This window comes from Apis mellifera, linkage group LG11 (genome assembly GCF_003254395.2).
Source record: "Apis mellifera strain DH4 linkage group LG11, Amel_HAv3.1, whole genome shotgun sequence".
In the NCBI taxonomy this organism is placed as follows: Eukaryota; Metazoa; Arthropoda; class Insecta; order Hymenoptera; family Apidae; genus Apis; species Apis mellifera.
This window is the reverse complement of record NC_037648.1, coordinates 611,394-632,260: the sequence shown is the minus strand read 5'-3', so window position 1 is coordinate 632,260 and position 20,867 is coordinate 611,394. Positions and strand designations below refer to the sequence as shown.

Sequence of the window (20,867 nt, the reverse complement as noted above, 5' to 3'; positions counted from 1 at the left end):
ATTAATTCGATCGGATAAGAGGAGAGAAATAATATACCATTGTTACGCTTGTTATCTGAATTGAATAATTTTTATCTCGAACGAGAATGAGAGAGAATCGAAAGATTGTTGTTGTTATTCGATTTTTCTTATTTGCTTTGCTTTGTTGTAATAAACGAGAATTCGAGCAATTGAATTTTGCTTTCGATCGTTAAAATTTGTTTTTTTTTTCTTTTCGATCCCTTGACTTAATAATGGAAATTAGCGAGGAAGCAGCGATTGATTTTTCTAATTAAAATTTCATTGTAAAAAAAAAAAAAAAAGAATTTCTCTTAACAAGTTTTTCTTTTTTAAAAAGAGTTCTAATCTGAACGGTTAAACGGTTCGCTGTTAAAATGCAGGTCGTTAAAAAGAGGCTCAAACTCGTTTGGTTTAAGAACAGCCGAGTCAGCCGACACTTGTTAGATCATTCGTCCGTCTTCTTTATCTATATCGTTCAATTTTAACGAGCAAGTAGTATGCAATAGATAAATCAGCCCGGAGATAAGGGGATTAAAAGAGATACGCCCACTAGTCAACGTGGAAAGACGAATGGTTTTTTCGCCGCTTCCTTTCGTTTGCTACGAAAAATAGTAACGGGTTCCCCTTTATTAAAATTGTTTACCCTCTGTTGATAAGTTAGTAACAAGTTGGAAAAACTCGAATAAAAAAAATGTTTCAATCGAAATTGAGCCAAGTCATCTGAGAAATTGGCACGAGTTGAAAAAGTTTTAATTTAAATTCGCGTTCGATATCAAGTTTAATAAAAATTAAAATCGGATATATTTTAATCCAAGATTCGAAAATTTTGAATTGAGAAATTTATCCGTCGGTAATTGTCGATACAATTATCGATAGGGTCGAAAATTAGAGATCACTTTGATTTCGATGGAAATAAAAAAAAAAAAATTCAAGGTTGAAGATGGAATGGGTTTCTCGATTTTTTTGAATATCAAGAGAGTGCTGGATTGATAAAGAGGTCGAGCGTGATTAACAGCGAAAGACTTTTCATCAGTGGCAGGCCCATTAACAGGAACAGAAGATTCATAGTCATGAAAGTCATTCGAAATGGATGGTGATGTCCAATTCCCTAGGTGGTACACACCTGAAGGTTACGATAAGCCTGATTTAATGTATCTAATTTTAGATAAGCGTGGAAAATTTGTAAAAAAAAAATAAATGTCCAGTCATTCATCGCGTACTTCGAGCGTTGATTCTCATAAATATTGCATAAATGATTTATCTATTTATTGACACGCGAGATATTATTAATTTTATCACGTGAATTGTAATAATTTTTCATTGTCGGAATCGAGGAAAAATTTTATCCATTTTTTACAATATTAATACGCGATAACTTTACCTGAAGAAAATTGGAAAAATTCTCTACGAATTTCATATACGATTGTTTATACGAAGAATTTATTTCGTTCGCGGAAAAGATGATAAAACGATTAACGAATGCCGTACGAGATAAATCACGTATTAATCACGTTCCACATGTGAAATTTAATCTTCCGTTTGTAACGATACCGTATTTATATTCCCAGTATTTACATACTTGCCGGGATATTTAACCTAAACGAGAGCAAAATTGATAACAAAAGATTAGCCCCAATTACGCTCACGCGTATTATGAATTGTTAATTCATCCATCACGGTTCGCCACTTTCTCGTTAAAATGCAACCGGAGTTAGATTAAAATATTAATACGAGATAGTCAGTCAACCGATTTCAAACTTTCGAGTTTATTAATAATTCATCGGGGATACGTCATTAATGTAATAATTTCGTAATAACGCCCATGCAAATCCTGCGTGTACTATTCCGTTCCTTGTTCGAGCATTATTAAATGTGATTAGCATAATGCGAGGTGGAAGGGCAAGAATAAAGGAGAGGAAATAATATAACGTATTAATCTTGGAATCTTGTTTAAATTTTTTTTTTTTTATTTAATTTCACTCGATTGGAATCGTCTATCGGTTATTTGATAAAAATAAGAAGCGAAGAAGTGAAACGATGATGCAAGAATGATACGATCGAAAAGGAGATTTAAAAATCAGTCGAAAATATGGAATGAAATTTTTTCCTAGGAAATTCCATCTTGGAGAAAATCAAGTTTGAAATTTCGTTTTATTTTATCGGAGCGAACGAAACGGATTGTGTCTAAATTTACCACGAATTTTATTTTATTTTCTCGGATATAGAATTCTATGTGAAAAGATTTTATTCCATATCTTATCGTCTCATTTTTAAACTAGAAATTTTATTACCATTATCGTAATCATTTCTCGTTAGATTTTTCAGGAATTAAATATATAAATTTTCTAACTCTTATAATCATTTAATTTCGCTAAAATCAAATTTTTATGTCAATTTAAAATTTCTAAACGTCGAATTATCCAACAATTCGAAAAAAAAAAAAAAAAGAAAAGAAAAGTATAATACGAGGGAAATCCGATAACTTATATGCAACGGAATGGAATCAAATATTAATCGAACCTCGACCGAGGTATATACGTATACTTCGTGAAATTGAAATTCAATTCCCTCGAAAAAAAGCCAATGTACCATATATATATATATGTACATGCGCGGCCAAATTTTACCCCATACGTTCAACTTGTTTCCACTGGCCGAATCGTCCCGTTCACAGGCTGCATCGTGAATTTCACGTGTGCCAGTCGCTGTTTCGTTTGAAACAGTGATACACATTCATGAATAATATAACCCGATATCCGGTGTACCGGGGTCCTACCAGCACTCACACTCGGGCACACTGTGTTTGCGTAGCCGGCAATAAGCATAAAAGCAAGTTCACTAGGAGAGCACTCGGTAATCAATTGGGATTTGCTAACAAAGTTTGTACCGGGAAATGCGTGTAACGCGGCACCGTGAATCGAAATCGAAATATTCCTACTTAAAGGTTGGTAACATGTTTAACGAAACTATACATGCACATAGGAGAAACCTGCGAATCGGTATGATAGGAAGCTATTGCGCGTGAAATTCTTTGTGCAACAATTTAGATTTGAAATTTAAACAAAATATTTTGAATGTTTTGAGAATATTTACTGAAACAATATTTTACATGTGAGATGCATATGTGAAATTTATTATAAATAATTTTATTACCGAATCGAGTAGGATCTATTTTTTGACGGAATAAAAAAATTTAATTTTCTTATTATATTAATTCTTAGAAATTTCTTAATAGTAAATTTTTCTATATACATATTATACGTTTTAACTTTGGTTTGAAACATAAATTTATTTTTTTTAAATAGATCTTTTGAAAAAATAAAAAATCGATAAATTTAATATTTATTAACTTTTACACTATTAAATAATAAATTTCACTTTGTTTGATACATCGTATTATAAATTCGAAGCATCAATCTTCTCTCCGACATTTAATTCCCAAAATTATCTAAAAATGAATTATATTCTTATTGTTTCAAATATAATTAATAAAGATCTAATTTTTAATTAAAAAAAATTTATATTATATTATCAACAAATTTAAAAAAATAATAGTATCTATGCAAATATATCATTGAATTATTTTGATTTTTAAATACGTAATTCGCGGGATTTTTCGATTATCGTTTCTCGAATACGTGATCGGAAATATTATTTTTGAAACAAATTCTAATCGATATTTATATATAACCTAATTAAATTTCTAATAAAAATCTGTTTCTAATTCTAAAATGTTACAAATAATCATAAATCAATACGAAATATGAAACAATAACAAGGAAAATTCCTTTGAAATTCAACAACGTAAATAATAAAAACTTGGTTTAGATTGAAGGTTATATCAACTACGGTCACCCGAATCGTGACACACATGTACGAATCCACGAGACAATCTCTCGCCCCATATGTCGGTTAATCGTGACAGAAATTGAACAACTGTTAAGTACACTGACCTTTATAAGAAATTGCTCGACACGATTCGAAATACGAAGCTACGGTTAGATTCGGAAATGACTTTGACGAATAAAATTCAAAATTACTCACGATTACACAGCAACACTGTCCAGCTGGCCCGCATTTCCCGTGTTCAAGTGATGTACCGGCATCTTCTTGACTGTTGTCGTTGGTCACAACCGTCTGATTCATGGTTTCATCGCGATCGTTTTAACAGCCGTTCGTCGTAAACACGAAATGTAACAACACCAGCGATCGACGATTTAACGGGATCGAGGATCTCGTTTTTCGTATATGGACACAACGAACCCGCACGAGGAAGCACAACCGAATGAAAAGCGGACGCACTAGGACGACGTCCTCAACTTGCCTGTCGTTGAGGGCGCCGCGACGCTTATCGCGTTGTAAACGGTCGCCCACTGGCGCACACTCCTAGGACGAGAGCATCGATCGAAGCACCCTCTACTATCCAGCTTTCTTATTGGTCGATTATCGATGCGCGCGCAATCGTGAACGTGAGATATTTCTTACGCATGCGTGATGCTGCTATAAGAAAAAGGGCGCAGAAGCATCCTCCGAGCTACATTTTTAACTTTTATGTTTTAATAATTGTTGAATTAGTGCAACTAAATTGTAATAATTTATTTTGAGGTAAGAAAAAAAGAAATCTATTTTAAAATAATAGAAGAAAGATATGTATAATTGATTAATGTATAGTATCATACGTGTATAATCTATTTAATTAAATAATAATATGATGTAACGATAATAAGAGACAACGATAATTGAGGCAGCAACAGAAATAATTATTTTTTAAATAAAAAACATTTATACTCAATCTTATTGTTTTTATTATATAATGAAATAGATAATATATTTTCGTGCCAATCTTATTTACCGATAAAATTTTCGAGATTAATTAAAAAAGTATAGTTGTAAATTTGATTATCAAAGTTATTAGATTATATAATTTTAAAATTATTGTATAAGACACGCTTAGACTTATCAATGTGATATAATTTTTATACATAAAGTTACATTCTATTATTTATTGTAAAATATTTATATTTAAAATTTTTTTTAATGATTTTTTACATAATTTAAAATTCGACTTAGGTTTCACAAATTTCTATCCTTACTGCAGGTACAATAGCATTTTATATGAATTATATTAAACTGGAAATAAAATTACTCCTATGATAGAATTTAAGAAAAAAATTTATATTATAACAAACGTGAAACCAATTTAAAAATAACGATTATGCAAATATGATAATTAAATATCTCAGATCTCATTATTTTATTAAAAATCATAAAAACAGATTTGTAAACAATATCACATAATAAGATATTAATTATCAATAATTGAGAGAAAATTGATTAAATAGAAATGAATTAAAACGAGTAATAAATGCACATTACTATTTAATTGTATTTTTCATGCGCATATGTAATAAAACTCTATATAAATGCTTGCAATTTTCGACGAAAATTGCTCTTATGAAACTTTCTAATAGTAGATATTCGTGGAAACATTCAAAGTTCCACTTTATGAATAGAAAGATCATTATAATATCCTTTAATAATCTTCCAATCTTAACATATAAATCTATCTATCACCTGAGCACAAAATACTAATCAAATACATTTTAAAAAATGTAACAAAATACATAATTATAATTTATGCTCTCCTTTACAAAAATTTAAAATGTCATTAATAACCATAATATGATAACTTGATGAAAACTATCTTCCATAAAGTAACAAAATAACAAAATTAAATAGAAAAGAAGGAGTTGTGGAATACAAATAAGAAAATTAAGTGAATTAAATCAAAATTACAATAATACATTATAAACTATAGAATAATAAATTCAATTTTGCAAATTCTCCTTCTACAGAATAAGAAGATTACTCTTCCACTTATCTCCTCCTTTTGCACAAAGTCTCTCATTCTTCTTCACCACAATCATACATCATATTCACTGCTACAATTTTCTTTCCAACACAACAATCCCCTAATTACCAAAGTTCCAACTATCTAATCTTAAAACCAAATAAAATATTCTCTCCTCCTCTCATTGAAGTAATCAGACTTCAATCTGAGACCTGTTTCTCTTCATGATTTCACTCTCGTGTCGCTGTTCTAGGCGAGAATATCTGCCCCACGCTTCCAGAACTTTTAAAGGACGCGTGGAGGGAGGCGTCGTAGCTCGTCAAGGTCCTCTTGGCTTGCTCGCACCAGTTCCAAAATACCAGCCTCTGATCCCTTGCCTCCAGGTCGGCGAGGAGCAGAGCGAGATTCTTGGCGACCGTAGCATCGATTCTCAGCACGTGGCGGCCTTCCACGACCACGGGAATCGTTCCTGGCCTGGTGTCGCACCTGGAGGAGGGCCGACAACAACGTTAACCGGAAGGAACGGCGCAGGTTGATTTATAATTTATGATCCAATTATGAGACCTATAAAAGGTGCACATATACCCACCACGACATGACTCGTTCACGAAGGTACTCGGCGGCTGGATAGCTCAAGGATTGTTTCGGTGAGACAAACAGGATCGTCAGCCCATCGACCACCCGTTCCTCGATCAATAATCCAGGCCTGGCCGCGAAATAGAGCAGGAGAATCAGATTTACCACGATCCCGCCGATCATCCCGTATTCTGGACCAATTGCCAAGCAGCTCGACAAGGTCACAGTCAGAGGTATCAGGTCGATCTCTACAAGGCAAACATTAAATGAGAGGAGATCCATCGAAGTTGAAGATTTTTTTTTTTTAGAGGATTTAAATTAGGATTGGTGGACGTATTATTACTTTTCGTCCTCCAGAGGACGAGGAATATACGAAGCTCGAGCATGTAGTACATGGCAACTATGATCACCGCGGCGAGAGTTGCTTTGGGGATGAATTGGAAAGTGGAAGTGAGAAGGCCGCACGCTAAAAGCACCAGGCATCCGGTAATTACACCGCCCATCGGTGTTTTTACGCCCGAGGCGTTGTTTACAGCGGTCCTTGTGAAGCTTCCTGTGGTTGGCATTGATCGGGAAAAGCTCCCAAAAATGTTGCAAAGTCCTAAAGCCAGCATCTCTTGATTAGCGTCAACGGTTCTCCCTTTTGCTGGACAAATAATCAACGTGTTAATTAAAATATATTTTATATATATATATATGTGAAAATTAAGTACAGTTATTTATTATATTATATATTATATATTACTTGTTATATTGATTGAATATAGAAAGATGATGAAGTATAAAGAAAGGATTTTTTGTTCAAATTATCAGAGGAATTCAAAGTATTGTTTGTTGTACTGTGTGCACAAAGAGGGATTATAATTAACTTTGTTTCCTGAACAAGTTGAAAGTGATGGTTTTTCTTTGTTTCTTTTCTTATTAAAAGAAATTTAGAAAACACAATTCTTTGGGAGGAATTAAATTGTTTGAACAAACGTACCAAACGCTTTGGCAATAGCAATGCTCTCCAAAATTGCTATTAACGGGACTGAGATGACGGTGCTTCCCAGTTCACCGATCAACTCCTGGAAATGATACGTATGGTTTCCTTTTGTAAGGGAGAACGGTGGCGGTGCAAAGGGCGGTAGACCTTCGGTTATGTTTCCAGTACTTTTGAAGATCTTAATGCCGTAAGAGAACAACGAGCGATTTAATATTATTCCAAAGATGACGACTACAGCGTTCCTTGCCAGAGATGTGACCCACATGAATTTTTCCCCCATCGTGCCTCCTTTCTTTCCAGGTAGTTTCTATATTTTTGAGATAATTTAAGAAAATTCCAATTAGATGTCAACCAATATTACATTATTGGGGAAGAAAAGAAATTAAAATTGTTTCTGGAAAACAAACATGAGAATGTATAATTGATTAATTAAGTTAAGAAAGTTAACTAATGAAATTAAATTTGAAAAGAAATCTTACTTTAAGACAGACGAGTAAGATCATGGAACAGATTCCTAACAAGGGATCCCAAAAGGTGATTTTATCAAAATGATTGACAACTTTGGAAATGGCATCGACGAACGAATCGCTTCTTCCACTTAAGCCAAGCAATGTGCCCAACTGAGACGTTCCAATTATTATGGCAGCGGCATTAGTGAATCCAGATATCACTGGCATACTAACAAACTCCACAAGAAATCCCAAGTGGAGCAGACCCATCAGCAATATCACGCAGCCAGTCAGGAAGCACAAAAGTACCTGAGAAGCAAGAGATGGAAAATTTTATTTTATTTATTCCTAAATTTTTTATAAATAATAAAAGAAAAAAGTGATCAATTTTAATCCACAGGCTTTATTTAGTTACTTTCTAAAAAGAAATTTTTAAAAATTAGAAAAGAAAGATAGTTGAAAATCTTATGAAAGAGATCCACTTACGGCAATATCTTCTCCCAGCCTTATAACGTGCTGTTGCGACAGTAAAGCCATTATTGCCGTAGGTCCCACGGTGATATCTTTGCAGCTACCGAACACCAAGTACACGAAGCATCCCATGAAACTGCTGTACAGGCCGTACTGAAGTTTTCAAAAGTTCATCTAACGAGAATCATCTTTCCCACTAATTCGACGCAACTGCGTGTCATTTTTTTTATTAATTATTGAGATCAAGCACACACTTGATCACTTATTTTAATAAGAAGAAGTTTAATTTGACAAATATCATTGATTTACAGATATTCATACAATTCTACATGGTGTATTTATTGATCAAGATAATTATTTTTATCATACGTTCAGCAAAGTAGATTGAAATTTCTAGAAAAAATAAAAAGATGTGTATATAATGAATATTTCATGATCCTATTTCCTTCAGAAGTAATTAATAATTATCTTATACATGGAATGTCTAAATCTTCTTAAAAGATTACAAGGGAATGCTTCTTATTAGCTTTGAACAAATATAATTATTACTTATAGCGGCTTAAAAATTTCAAAATATCAAAGAGCCCATGTATTTCATGCAATGAAATGACGTGAAAGTATACCTGTGTAATTCTAATTGAAAACTGAATATACATATACTTCTAATTCCATTTCAATTTCTCCTTCTCTGAAATTTTATTTATAAATTCCAGTTGAAAGAACTTTATCCAGACAAATGTACACACCTGAGCTGGAAGTCCGGCTACAATTGCATAAGCTATACCCTGCGGTATAGCAGTCAAACCAACAGTCAATCCTGCTAAGATATCTTGCAGAAGTTTGGACGAGCTATATTGAGGTATCCATGCCAAGATTGGTATCCTTCGTAGAAGGAGCTGCCTCAAATTGAATCCAGAAGTCACGTTCCTCCCTGAAATTTTGCAAATTATGGCGTTTATTATTTGAAGGAAATGAATTTGTTATTTAAAAAATATTTAAATATAAATTGAAAATGAAGTGAAAAAAATGAGAAAATATAAAATTAATCGTTTTATAAATGAGATATGTATATCTAAGTAAGTAAATGAATTAATTAAATATTAAAAAAAATTTTAATTAATTGATCAATCATATAATTGTTTTTAAATGAAAATGTTTATCATCTCATTTGAAATATCGTTTCAAAATCGTTAAATAAAAATTCATATTTCTCGAAGGAAAATATTTTTCAATCAATAAATGATCAAGTTTACACGAATTCTTCCAATAATTTACCAATTATGGAATAAATAATTACATATTGACAAACACTGTATTCTGTTAAGGGATAATGGATGTACACATTAGTTTGATAAATCGATAATATAGCAGATATAAACATTAATTTATTCGTGAAAATAATGCATAGAATACATTGATAATATACAGTTAATAAATTAATAAAAATATGTTGAGATTAAACCATGATTTAATCTCTGTTTTTATTCAATTTGTTGCATAGTATAAATTAGAATAATTTTGTGTACAAATAAATCAGATGATCAAATTTTAACACAAATTTTTAATTGAAGAAATCTAAAATTAAGAATTTAAAAAAATTAAAAAAAAGAAACTATAGTTACAAATATACAAAATATTGAATACTTTTTGGAGAAAGTAATAATTTAAGTATATGAATTAAAAATTTTCATCTTAATATAAAAATATATTTTTCAGTAATCTTAATCTTATTTTATTAATTGTATAATTTTGTTTTATTTAATATAATTTAATATAATTCTTTAGGTTTATAATTTTATATTTCTTTAAAAGTTTTCTTAAAATGTTCTTACTTGTGGAAACCGGTATATATATCATTTCCGACATTTTTCACTAATTATCTCACAATGTAACTGCACTTGAAAAACAATAATGAATTCTCGTTACAAACATGTCAAATCGAATCGATATTCACGGATATATTTTACGGTTAAAGAAATACGTTTCGTCGACAATCTTATTTCTAAGGGGAATGAAACGAGACTTTGATTCTTACACAATAAATGCCGGATGAAAAATGCCAAGAACGGAAATTAAGTCCTCAATAAGGATGCATTACAACATATTCGTTACATTGATTATAACTTTTATATTGTTAACATTTTCATGATGTCAGCATATTTAAAATTACTTTCATAATAAAACGTTGCTAATAAGTTACAATATATTATCATGTAAAACAGGAAATGCAATATATATTTTATATTAGATATCTAAAAAAAATTATTGAATGTATTTTTGCAATTATTTGAAAATTTAGGAAATTTTAATAAAAAAGAAACCGAAATGAATTTAAAAGAAAATATATTTTTATAATTATTGATTTGCAATAGTTGTAAAAATAAATAAATTTATAAAATTCAAATAAATAGACAATTTTTCATATATAGATATTTTAAATGACAAATTAAATTTAATATATTTTTTTCTTGTTAATAACAATTGAATCCTATCTTTCATTTTGACATTATTAATTTAGGTCATAGTATTTTTTATGACTATAAAATATAAAATTCTTGTCAACTTTTCTCAAAGATTCAATATTTGTTCGAGATAACGTAAATTATATTTATATTGTACATCAAATTGGACCAGATGAAATATTACAAGCAATATTTTCAACTTTTATGTTTGTACGAAATTCCCCCCCTTTTTCATTTTTCAAATCGCATATAAACTTCTGAATAATATTTCTGAAAATAAATAATATACATGTTTGAAATTTTGTTTCGTTATGAAAATATGGAGCAAAAATCGGAAAGATTGATACAACTAAATAGTCGTAAAAGAATTATAAATATACTTAAATATACACATCATATATACGTGTCATATGGAGTTAATACATCTTAAAATAATCTTAATAAATAATTTAATTTTTCAGAAATATTTAGAAATATTTTTCGAAAACAGATGTGCGATTTTATGTATTAGAAAAATAATTAGGAAAAACTTTGTAAAATAAACATAGATTCTTTGAATAACCTAAAAATATTTTATATATATTTAATGCTATCATATATATGTATGTGTATATGTATATATATATCTATATTTATATCTGTATATATTTTTTTTCGTATTGATTTTATGTCTACCTACATAGTACCATAATTTAAATACACAATCTTTTCTTGATCAATAAAACAATTGATTTAAATCACGAAATGCAATATATTGTGCAAAAAAAAAAAAGAAGATGCACAATTAATGTATTCTATTATATTGTTCACATTCACGATTTTTCACACTAATATGTTTAATGAAACATGATCACAATTAAAATCACGGTAAGTAACCAAGGTACGGTATAAATAAATTTTTAGATGAATATACAGATAACATGTGATTACCAGACTCTGTAGATAAGACAGATTCGAACTGACAATATATTGACACTGCATAGAGGGACTTTCTTTATTCACCGAGATATTTCAATTTGGATGAAACATTTTATCGGACGAGTTTAGTAATTCCTCTAGATAACGAGTCACATGATTAATAACGACAGTAAAATTACAGTTTCATAAAAAAAAAAATTCTAATCCGCTTTTTAATAACATTCAAGCATATGATTTAATAAATCTCGCAATAATTTTGCAAGATAAATCTTTAAAAAAAATGAATAAAAAGAGAATACTGTTGAATTTTGATTAATTTTTTATAAATTCGGATTCTTATTTATTATAATATTTAAATTTTTTAATATATATAATATGTAATAATATGTAATATACATATTATATAAAAACCTAACCTAGAATTTCTTTAAATCAAGTCAATTAAAGAATAAAAATATTATAATTTTTTCTTCTAAATTTTAACTTCAAAGTAAAACAATTTTATAATAATAGAAAATATATTTTAATAATAATACAATAATTTTATAAAATTGGAAAATGATTTTCAATAAAAATATGATTAATTTTTTTTAAGAATATGATTTATTTACATGACAAATAATGACAATAGTTTGATATATACATCAAGTAAAAAAAAAAAAATTAACAAAAACATATTTATAATAAAAATTTCAATGAAGAGTCAATACATCGATCAATGGTATATATTATTCAATGAAAAACGAAATATAATATATAAACACATTATCATACAAATATGATTTGACACATATTATATGAAATAACATTTGGAATATTTCTTTGATAAATGGTTTTTGAACAAATGACATAAACAAATTTATACAGTAATAAAATTTATATATCTATAAAATAATTAAAAACAAAAAAAAGTATCAATTATTATTAGAAAATCGATCAATATATAAAAAAAAATCAATAAAATATATTGTAAATTGAGAAAGATATTAAATTAACATTAAACTGATAATAGTCTTCATATTTCCCATAAATACTCAGCAATAAAATATAAGTCATGATCCTATGTAATAAGAAACATATGATATTTCATATTCCATGTCATATTCCAAAGTCATATTCCAAACATCATCTTTAAATAATGTCTTTGTTCATTGTATACATTATTATTCTTAAATTTGAAAATATTTTTTCAACAGGTTGATATTGTAAATACGAAATACAGTAAATGAACACCTATTGTAATTTTCCAAAAATAATAACTATCGTTTAATACTGATTATTATAAATATATTATTATTATATTACTATTCATCTATTTAAAAAATATCAGTTTTAATAATTTTAATCGTATATTTCAATACATTTAAAAAAAAGAAAAAAAAAGAAAATCTATAACTTAAAATGATAACCTAAACCTAAAATAATACGTACAGGTATATAAAATCCTAATAATATAAACAATTAAAATAACAATAATATTCTTAAACAATATTTTTTTCATTAAAATTTTTTAAATTACATTTCATTAAAATCATTGCATTTTTTATTTATAATTTTTTTCATAATCTTATAATTGTAAACATTGAATATGTTATAAATAATGATGTATTTTATTTTTCATAATATTTGAAAAAAATATCTATTATTCTTGTTAAAAAAAAATATCCTTATTTTTATTATACTTAATTATACACTGCATTGAATATTAATTTAAAAGTCATAAACTTCAATAGTTGAAATTAATAAAATAAATTATATTTAAATAGAAGTAAATAAATCTTAAAAAATATTTTCAATAATAAACTTAATTATAATTCTTCAAATAAAATATGACAAATAAAAATATTATCTTTGTAATTTTTTATCTTTATATTGATTATTTTGTATGTTATCAAATATACTTACAAATTTGCTATAAATTCCACAGATAATATTTTACGTATTTTTTAAAAATTTCTGAAAAATTAATAATATATCATAAAACTTATAATTCGATTAAAAGATTTAAATATGTATAAATTTATCTTTTTTCATATATTTATTTACATTCATTCTATTATCATATATATATATAATATAATATAATATAATATAATACAATATAATATAATTTAAAAATAAATAATTTATTAAAATTGAAGAAATTTTTACTATTAAAAGAGAAAAAAAAAAATTAATAATTGCATATATTTTATATTATCACCACAAGAAGATTCGAACTCACATAACCAAAGAACATCCAATTTTTAGATATGCATTTTAACCGCTCATCTACGGTTTCATTTGTTTATGATTTCTATTATTACATAAAAACTATAAAAAAAACATTCAGATATAAAATATTAAAAAATTTATATATTATTATAAAATTTTTTTCAGAATAATTCTTCATAGAATTGAAAAATTGTATAAAAACAATGATTCATAAATTTTACACGATTATCCATTGTACACAATATCACAAACAAAATGAAATATCGAATAAATACACTTATGACGATGCAAATTTAGTTGTCGACAAATTATTACTTAGGAAATCAAACTTACTCAACAATGGTGTTTGCTCTCCGATACTTCCTCTGTTATACGACATTTTTGCATTATCTATATTAAAATAACTACCTTCGTACGATGAATACAAAAGCGTTCACATCACATAGCGTTATGACTAATCTTAGAAGTAACGTCGATAAAACAGAACATTATTATTTAGCATCATTTCTGATATAGTATTATCATTTGAAAATGTGTTTATAATGTCATGAACATTTTATTACATCTAATAAAATTCATTTGTTCTAGAATAACATATTTCGATATAAAAGTTACAAAATTTAAAATTATAATTTTTATCATTAAATGATATAATAAAGAAAAATTTTTTCAAGTTATGGATTTATTTGTTCTTTCATTCTTTTAATTGTTTGTTTGTTATAAAGTTTAATAATTTAATTTTAAGTTTAAAAATTTAAGTTTATTGATTTATTCTTTTTTATTGAAAAAAATAATTTTAAATTTTCATTTTTTTCAAAATAATACAAAAAGACTAAATCACTTTTCTAAAAATAAAAAAATAATTTTCATTATATAGATCAAGAATAGAAACAAATATGAATTATGGACAATTAATAATTATTTAAAAGCATATTATCTGCAACAACTATTTTAACGCACGTGTGCTTAAATAAATCTAATCTTGACAAGGGACTACAAGTGATTACATTTCCTACTGTTTTATCGATTTGATAGCCTTGATCAAAGCGATATCTTTGCTCGTAACAATTTGCAAAATAATTGTCTTGAAAAATTGTTCAACAAGCATGCTAACTAAGACATGTCCTTGTTAAGTTTGTCCTTGCTTATTAAAATAATTAACTTATACAATACTTTTTAAATAAAATTATTATAATCTATAATAGTAATAAAATTATGACTTTTTACATAAAATCTTATTTATAACACAATCATGTTTATAAATTATAAATTATTATATTTAAATATTACATGATTGATTCCTATTAATTTATTTTTTATAAATCATTCAGTTATTCTTATATGTATATATATATATTTATCTTTATTTTATGTTACAAGATTACTGAAAAAATTGTAATTATAATGAGTTTTTCATTCAAAATTTAAATATATATTAATATATGTAATTATGTATGATATTAATATATTAAATTATATATGAGATAATAAAATTATAACTTATGAATATTTTATAATATATGCATAAATATTTATAAGATGAAAATTTATTTAAATAATAATAGCAATAAACAAAATATAAACTATGTAAATAAATATAAAATTAATAAATTTAAAACATTAAATTTTATAATAGCTTTTATATTATATATTTATATTGTTGTTTAGCAATGGAAAATAACGCATAAAGGTAATTTTATTACCTAATATGTTTCTCTGAAATTTCGCTATTATGGTTCATTAAACAAATAAATTGTTGCTATTGTTGTAATATAAAATTAACTATTTTAACACGTGATACATTAATTATACTAGTACGTGAATATATTATTACGTTGAGAAAAATCTACTGGATTTCATTGCTTCTCATCATATTGTACTCAACTAAATCTATCTAATGAATGATGATTTTACTTAAGGGGAATCATATTAATTACTTGTTGTAGTCAATTTATTAATTATTTATTAATTACTGTTAGTAAATTATTTTGTTAGTAATTTACTAATCTACTTTTACTGTCTATTTCTGCTATATTTCTTCTAATTTTCTGATGTCAGATTTGATTGATCTGTTCGAATCAATATTATATTAAAGTACATTAGAACGAGTGCACAAAAAATTTTATAATCGAACGTGTGCATTCTGTATTTACGACTTACATAATTGATTGTGCAACATCAAGAAATCATCAACGATCATAACTCTATTCAGAGGAATAATACTTAAAAATCAAATAAATAAATTTCATATATAAATTCATGTTATCATTTCGTTAATATTAAAATTTTTCACATATTTCGTATCCTAAAAGAAAAAACAAAAATTTATACGAATAATTATTTCACAAATTCATTTTAATTTAGTTATTTAGTTAATGAATACAGTACATTATATTATTAAATCTAATATATAATAATAACAAATTCAACATTCATTTTGTTAACACATAAATAATTAAAAATTAACACATAAATAATGAAAAATTTTTTTATACGTTGTATGTATTTCTTAATAACAATAAATAATTCAAATAATAATAATTTTGAAATACCATGGTTTCAATTTGTATGTACCAAAACCATTGCCTGTTTGTTTTTCTTCAGGATATTTGTTTTTAAGTTCAATGACTCTTGGTGTCTTCAATATTAAAGAGCCATCAATTTTTTTATCAACTTTCTCTACCAACACATAGTTTATAAATTAGAAATTTTTGCAAAGTAACAAAAAGCGAAATCGACGAGGATGGGATTCGAACCCACGCGTGCAGAGCACATTGGATTAGCAGTCCAACGCCTTAACCACTCGGCCACCTCGTCCGATGAAAACGGCTATTTTATTAACTTTATTTCTGGTAAACCATCCCTAAAATAAAATAAATCCATATCATTTATATAATTTACATGTTATATTCTTAGCCTTATTTTTAAAATCATATAAATATTCTCCAATTCGAAGGATATAATCATTAGTATTCATTTATCAATAAACGAGAATATTAAAATGAAATGTATATATAATATTTTAATATTATATAAAACTGTCAATTTAATATTATATAATCTGTCCATTTTCTAATAAACACGATTTCAGTTCAGTACAATTTAATATTCTCGAATTATTTCAATTAGAAAGAACTGTACAAAGTGTTTCAGTAAGAATACTGGATGAAGAATACACAAAAAACCTATCTATTCTATAAATCTATCCTATATTTACTTTTATATATATATATATATATATATATATATATATATATATATATATATATATATATAAATTTAAATATCTTTCGTAAAAGATATAGTAATTATAAAGCAAAAATAAATATTAAGCAAATAATACAACAGTGCTGACTAAATTAATTCAATAATATATTTGTTATTTAAATGAATTATTAAAATATTTGTTTCATACTTAATCAATAATTCGAAAAAGATAAAAAGGAGTAAAGAAATAACCAGCCAAGCACATGAAAAAGAATTCTGAGATAACGGATTTAAACATTAACGTGTTTTTAAAAGAATTTATGAAGAATGCAAATAACTATCAGCCACAGACAATACGTGTTCGATCGTAGATAAAAAAGTATATATAAGCACACATATTTACTATTATATCGGCCGAGAAATTGGAAATTCTAAAAATCACGTGACTACTACTTGAACCAATTCAAGTGTACTTCAGATCCATGAACTTCATATTTTAATAGAGTGCTTTCTAACCAAGTTTGAACAACATTATATATAATCTTACAAGAAATATTAATATTACCATTTTCAAAAATTAATAACACATATTTAATACATTGAACTTTTAAATGATAAATAAAATAAAGCACAAGAAATATAGTAATTTCAGTAAGTATAAATAAATAAATGAAAAATGACAAAAGTTATCGTAATTCAAAGAAAATGTATGCTGACACTGTAATTTTCACATCCTCTGTAGTGATAAATTAAAATTGCAGGAACTGATAATTATGAAATCTATACAACATGAATAAGTTCCATTGTATTCATTACAAGTATTCATGACTAATTAAATTATTTAGTACATTTGTATTTTTGAAATTACTCTTATCCACAATTACAATTTCTTTTATAAAGATTAATGAATGAAAGGTAATTATTGATGTAAATTTCTTTACTGGTACAATTTAATATCTTAATATTTATATAGTATAGGATAACAAAAATTAAATTTCTTTTGTGAAATTAATTAAATCTTTATTTAAAAATAACATGAACATAAACATTAAAGACGTCCAATATATATTTCTCTATTCTTTACTTTATGGAAAATTATTGATTTCAAAGATCATTATCGATAGATTTGAACGTAAAGAATATTCGAAATTTATGGTGACTTGAAACTGATGGACAATAGTGTAGAAATGGATTATATAACTCTAAATTTACCAACATTTCAGGTCATGCAATTATCGAAGATGATAATTGTATATAAATAATTGAAGGTATGACAATAGAAGAATGATATACAGGCAAACCGTTCTGCGAACTTTTCTATTGTTTCATTGAAGAAACTATTTCTGGGATTTCAAAACGTAACGTAAAGTTGTTCACCGACATAACCTTAAACTTTAGGGTAATTCCGATATACACGAATATCCGAGTCCGATGTATCCGTCCTGAGAGGGTATTGCAAAGAAAATTATCGTCGACATTTCGTAACGTTTTCTTTTTTCTTTTTTTTTTTCCTTCCATTTTACTAAAAACTCTATTTTAGATCGAAGGTCCGACTGTACGTAACAATGCGTCCCGACGAAACAAAGTTTTTCCTCGCAGAAAAACGTGACGGGCACAATGAAGCCGGATGTTAACTCCCATAGAATAGAATCAAATGCGGTTGATAATTGTAAATGACTTTTTTTTTTTATTATCGTCCGATACGATTTGTAACGTGATTCAAACGTGATGATATTATTATTTTTTCTGGCTCGATTGCAATAAGTATGAATTCACATGAATTCCATTTGGCGGCAAGTATGCACCGCAAGTACGATTGGTAGTGATGTAAGAAAGAACGGAAATAAAATTCAAGATATCAAGTAGAAAAAGATCTTGGATTCATCATGGAAGAAGGAGGCATCAGAGTTTATCCTTAATGATCCCACGCGACTACCGACCGAATTATGTAACGTATATGTATAACTGGTAAATAGTAATTAATATTATCATGATAAAAGAATTTTTATTTAAAAAAAAAAAAGAAAAAATGCTTTCATTAACCGGAGGATTTTAATAACTATGCTATAATAATTTTTGTAAGCCATGCTTTATGCCATGTCATGCTAATTTAGAATAATTTACAAATTCTTAATTTAAAATTCAAATTTTTTAAATTTTATTCATTCGTAGAATTTTTTTTCCTTTTTTTTATGCTTATTTATTATTAAATAGAAAAATATATGTTAATGAAAAATTATATAATATACGTTATTATGTCTAACACATGGAAAAAAAATTGCTCAACATTAAAGGATGTGAGTAACATCCAAATCATTCGTTACATCATTTTGATAAATTATTCTGGACAATTTGTATTTACATAATGAATAATGAGTAACGCAATCGATCTGGATTAAATAATGAATTTTATGATTAGCAATGAGAAATAAATTTTTCATAGTTTTTTATTAAAATTATATTTTCCAATTCTTCTGGATCATCAATCTTTTAGCAAATTGATCGAAAATAATGGTAAACTTGAAATTTCTAAAAATTTTAAATAAATAAAAAATATATATGTATGTTTATTAGATGCAAATTTATCAATATTGTTAAGCAACGTATGTATGTGTTCGTTTTTAATTACCTTGAAGAGAAGTCTTCATTCTGGATAGGAACAGGTTCTTCAAATAAAAAGAATTTTACTTAGGTCAAGAATATGTATAGTATATAGAATGAATACGAATTTTTAATTTTGTATCTATAATTCTATTATTTTAAAAAAAATATTAATTAAAGAATATAAACAAATTTTTTTCAATTTTTTTTAATTTTCTATAATTTAATTTTAAGCTTCTTTTATGTACGAAACTCATATGCATTTTAATATAAACAGCGATATAAAGTCATTACATACTAATGACACTTAAGAGTATGATTTCAGATCTACGTATTTAGTAATCTGAATCTTGTTTAAGAAATTTAAACGTTATGTTTTCACCCTGCTAATTAAGAGACATCCTTTGATTCAATTTCTAATTTGTTTTTTTTTTCATCGCAACAACAATTTGAAAATCGTTTCGAAAATTATCCTTAACAAGCAAAAATTGAATGATTGATACCAATTTCAGACTAACGTTCATAAAAATAAAAGATGCAAATTTAACAATGTAATAGTAATAATCCCTTCTAAAATTTACATAGTAAAATTTTTTATAAAAAATTTATAAAATATAATTTTTTGTATTAAGAAATATGTACATTGAAATTTTAATGATAATTTTGTAAAATATAACCTCAATTGAATAGTTTTTCAGTTTCATGTGTACAACAAAATCTGTTCGTGTTTATTTCTTTTTATTTATAGGTTTAAATAATAATAATAATACGTAAATAGAAATATATACTAGTAAGAAATATATTGATATATGATAAATCGTAAATTATAGATTGAAATTAAATAAAGAGAGGAAAATTGAAAAAATTCTACGAAATAGCTCAAGAAACAATAAGTTTTTTTATATTATGTAGAAATCATTATTTTAAGGAAAAAATACTCACCAAACAAATTTCGTAAGAATATTCAAATCGTTTTATTCACTTTTCCAAAGATATTTATGCGTTCGCGGGGATTCACATCTAATCATTCCCATTTTTTTTTTTTTATTTTCCTTTCAACACACGATGCTGGTAGTGCAGTGACCAACGTGTAGCGTGGACTGACTCAGAAGCACGTGACGATGTTTTAGGAG

The 20,867-nt window shown here is 26.6% G+C and overlaps 2 protein-coding genes, 1 long non-coding RNA gene and 1 other non-coding gene across 9 annotated transcripts in view; all 4 read right to left on the bottom strand.

Moving 5' to 3' along the window:
- LOC410375 overlaps nt 1-4,396 on the bottom strand; it is a 34,936-nt gene extending 30,540 nt beyond the window's left edge. Inside the window, exon 1 of one of the 2 annotated variants that reach the window (XM_026443899.1) lies at nt 4,045-4,396. The gene's annotated coding sequence lies outside the window, so the exon portion shown is untranslated. The remainder of the gene's footprint in view (nt 1-4,044) is intronic. The other variant, XM_006557473.3, reaches the window with a different exon arrangement.
- A 605-nt stretch (nt 4,397-5,001) lies between these two features.
- On the bottom strand, nt 5,002-14,476 carry LOC724952 (sodium-independent sulfate anion transporter). Of its 4 annotated transcripts, none has more exons than XM_006557471.3 (8): nt 14,260-14,476; nt 9,079-9,263; nt 8,348-8,485; nt 7,892-8,170; nt 7,410-7,719; nt 6,771-7,073; nt 6,441-6,675; nt 5,002-6,337 (listed from the first exon to the last, which is right to left on the bottom strand). In XM_006557471.3, exons 1-8 carry the CDS (start codon nt 14,303-14,305, stop codon nt 6,082-6,084), a joined length of 1,752 nt encoding a protein of 583 aa, XP_006557534.1. In that variant the 5' UTR covers nt 14,306-14,476; the 3' UTR covers nt 5,002-6,081. The 4 variants fall into 4 exon arrangements, with proteins under 4 accessions (XP_006557534.1, XP_026299683.1, XP_006557535.1 ...); XM_026443898.1 differs by lacking the exon at nt 14,260-14,476 and adding an exon at nt 11,725-11,809; XM_006557472.3 differs by lacking the exon at nt 14,260-14,476 and adding an exon at nt 11,474-11,664.
- Nucleotides 14,477-16,046: 1,570 nt separating this feature from the next.
- LOC100577406 lies at nt 16,047-20,832 on the bottom strand. 2 transcript variants are annotated; one of them, XR_001705034.2, is made up of 3 exons: nt 20,677-20,831; nt 16,479-16,789; nt 16,047-16,231 (listed from the first exon to the last, which is right to left on the bottom strand). It is a non-coding gene; the product is annotated as an uncharacterized LOC100577406 (long non-coding RNA). The 2 variants fall into 2 exon arrangements; XR_001705033.2 differs by lacking the exon at nt 16,047-16,231 and having other exon boundaries at nt 16,251-16,789; nt 20,677-20,832.
- On the bottom strand, nt 16,662-16,743 carry TRNAS-GCU. The gene has a single exon. It is a non-coding gene; the product is annotated as a tRNA-Ser (tRNA).
- Nucleotides 20,833-20,867: the final 35 nt, after the last annotated feature.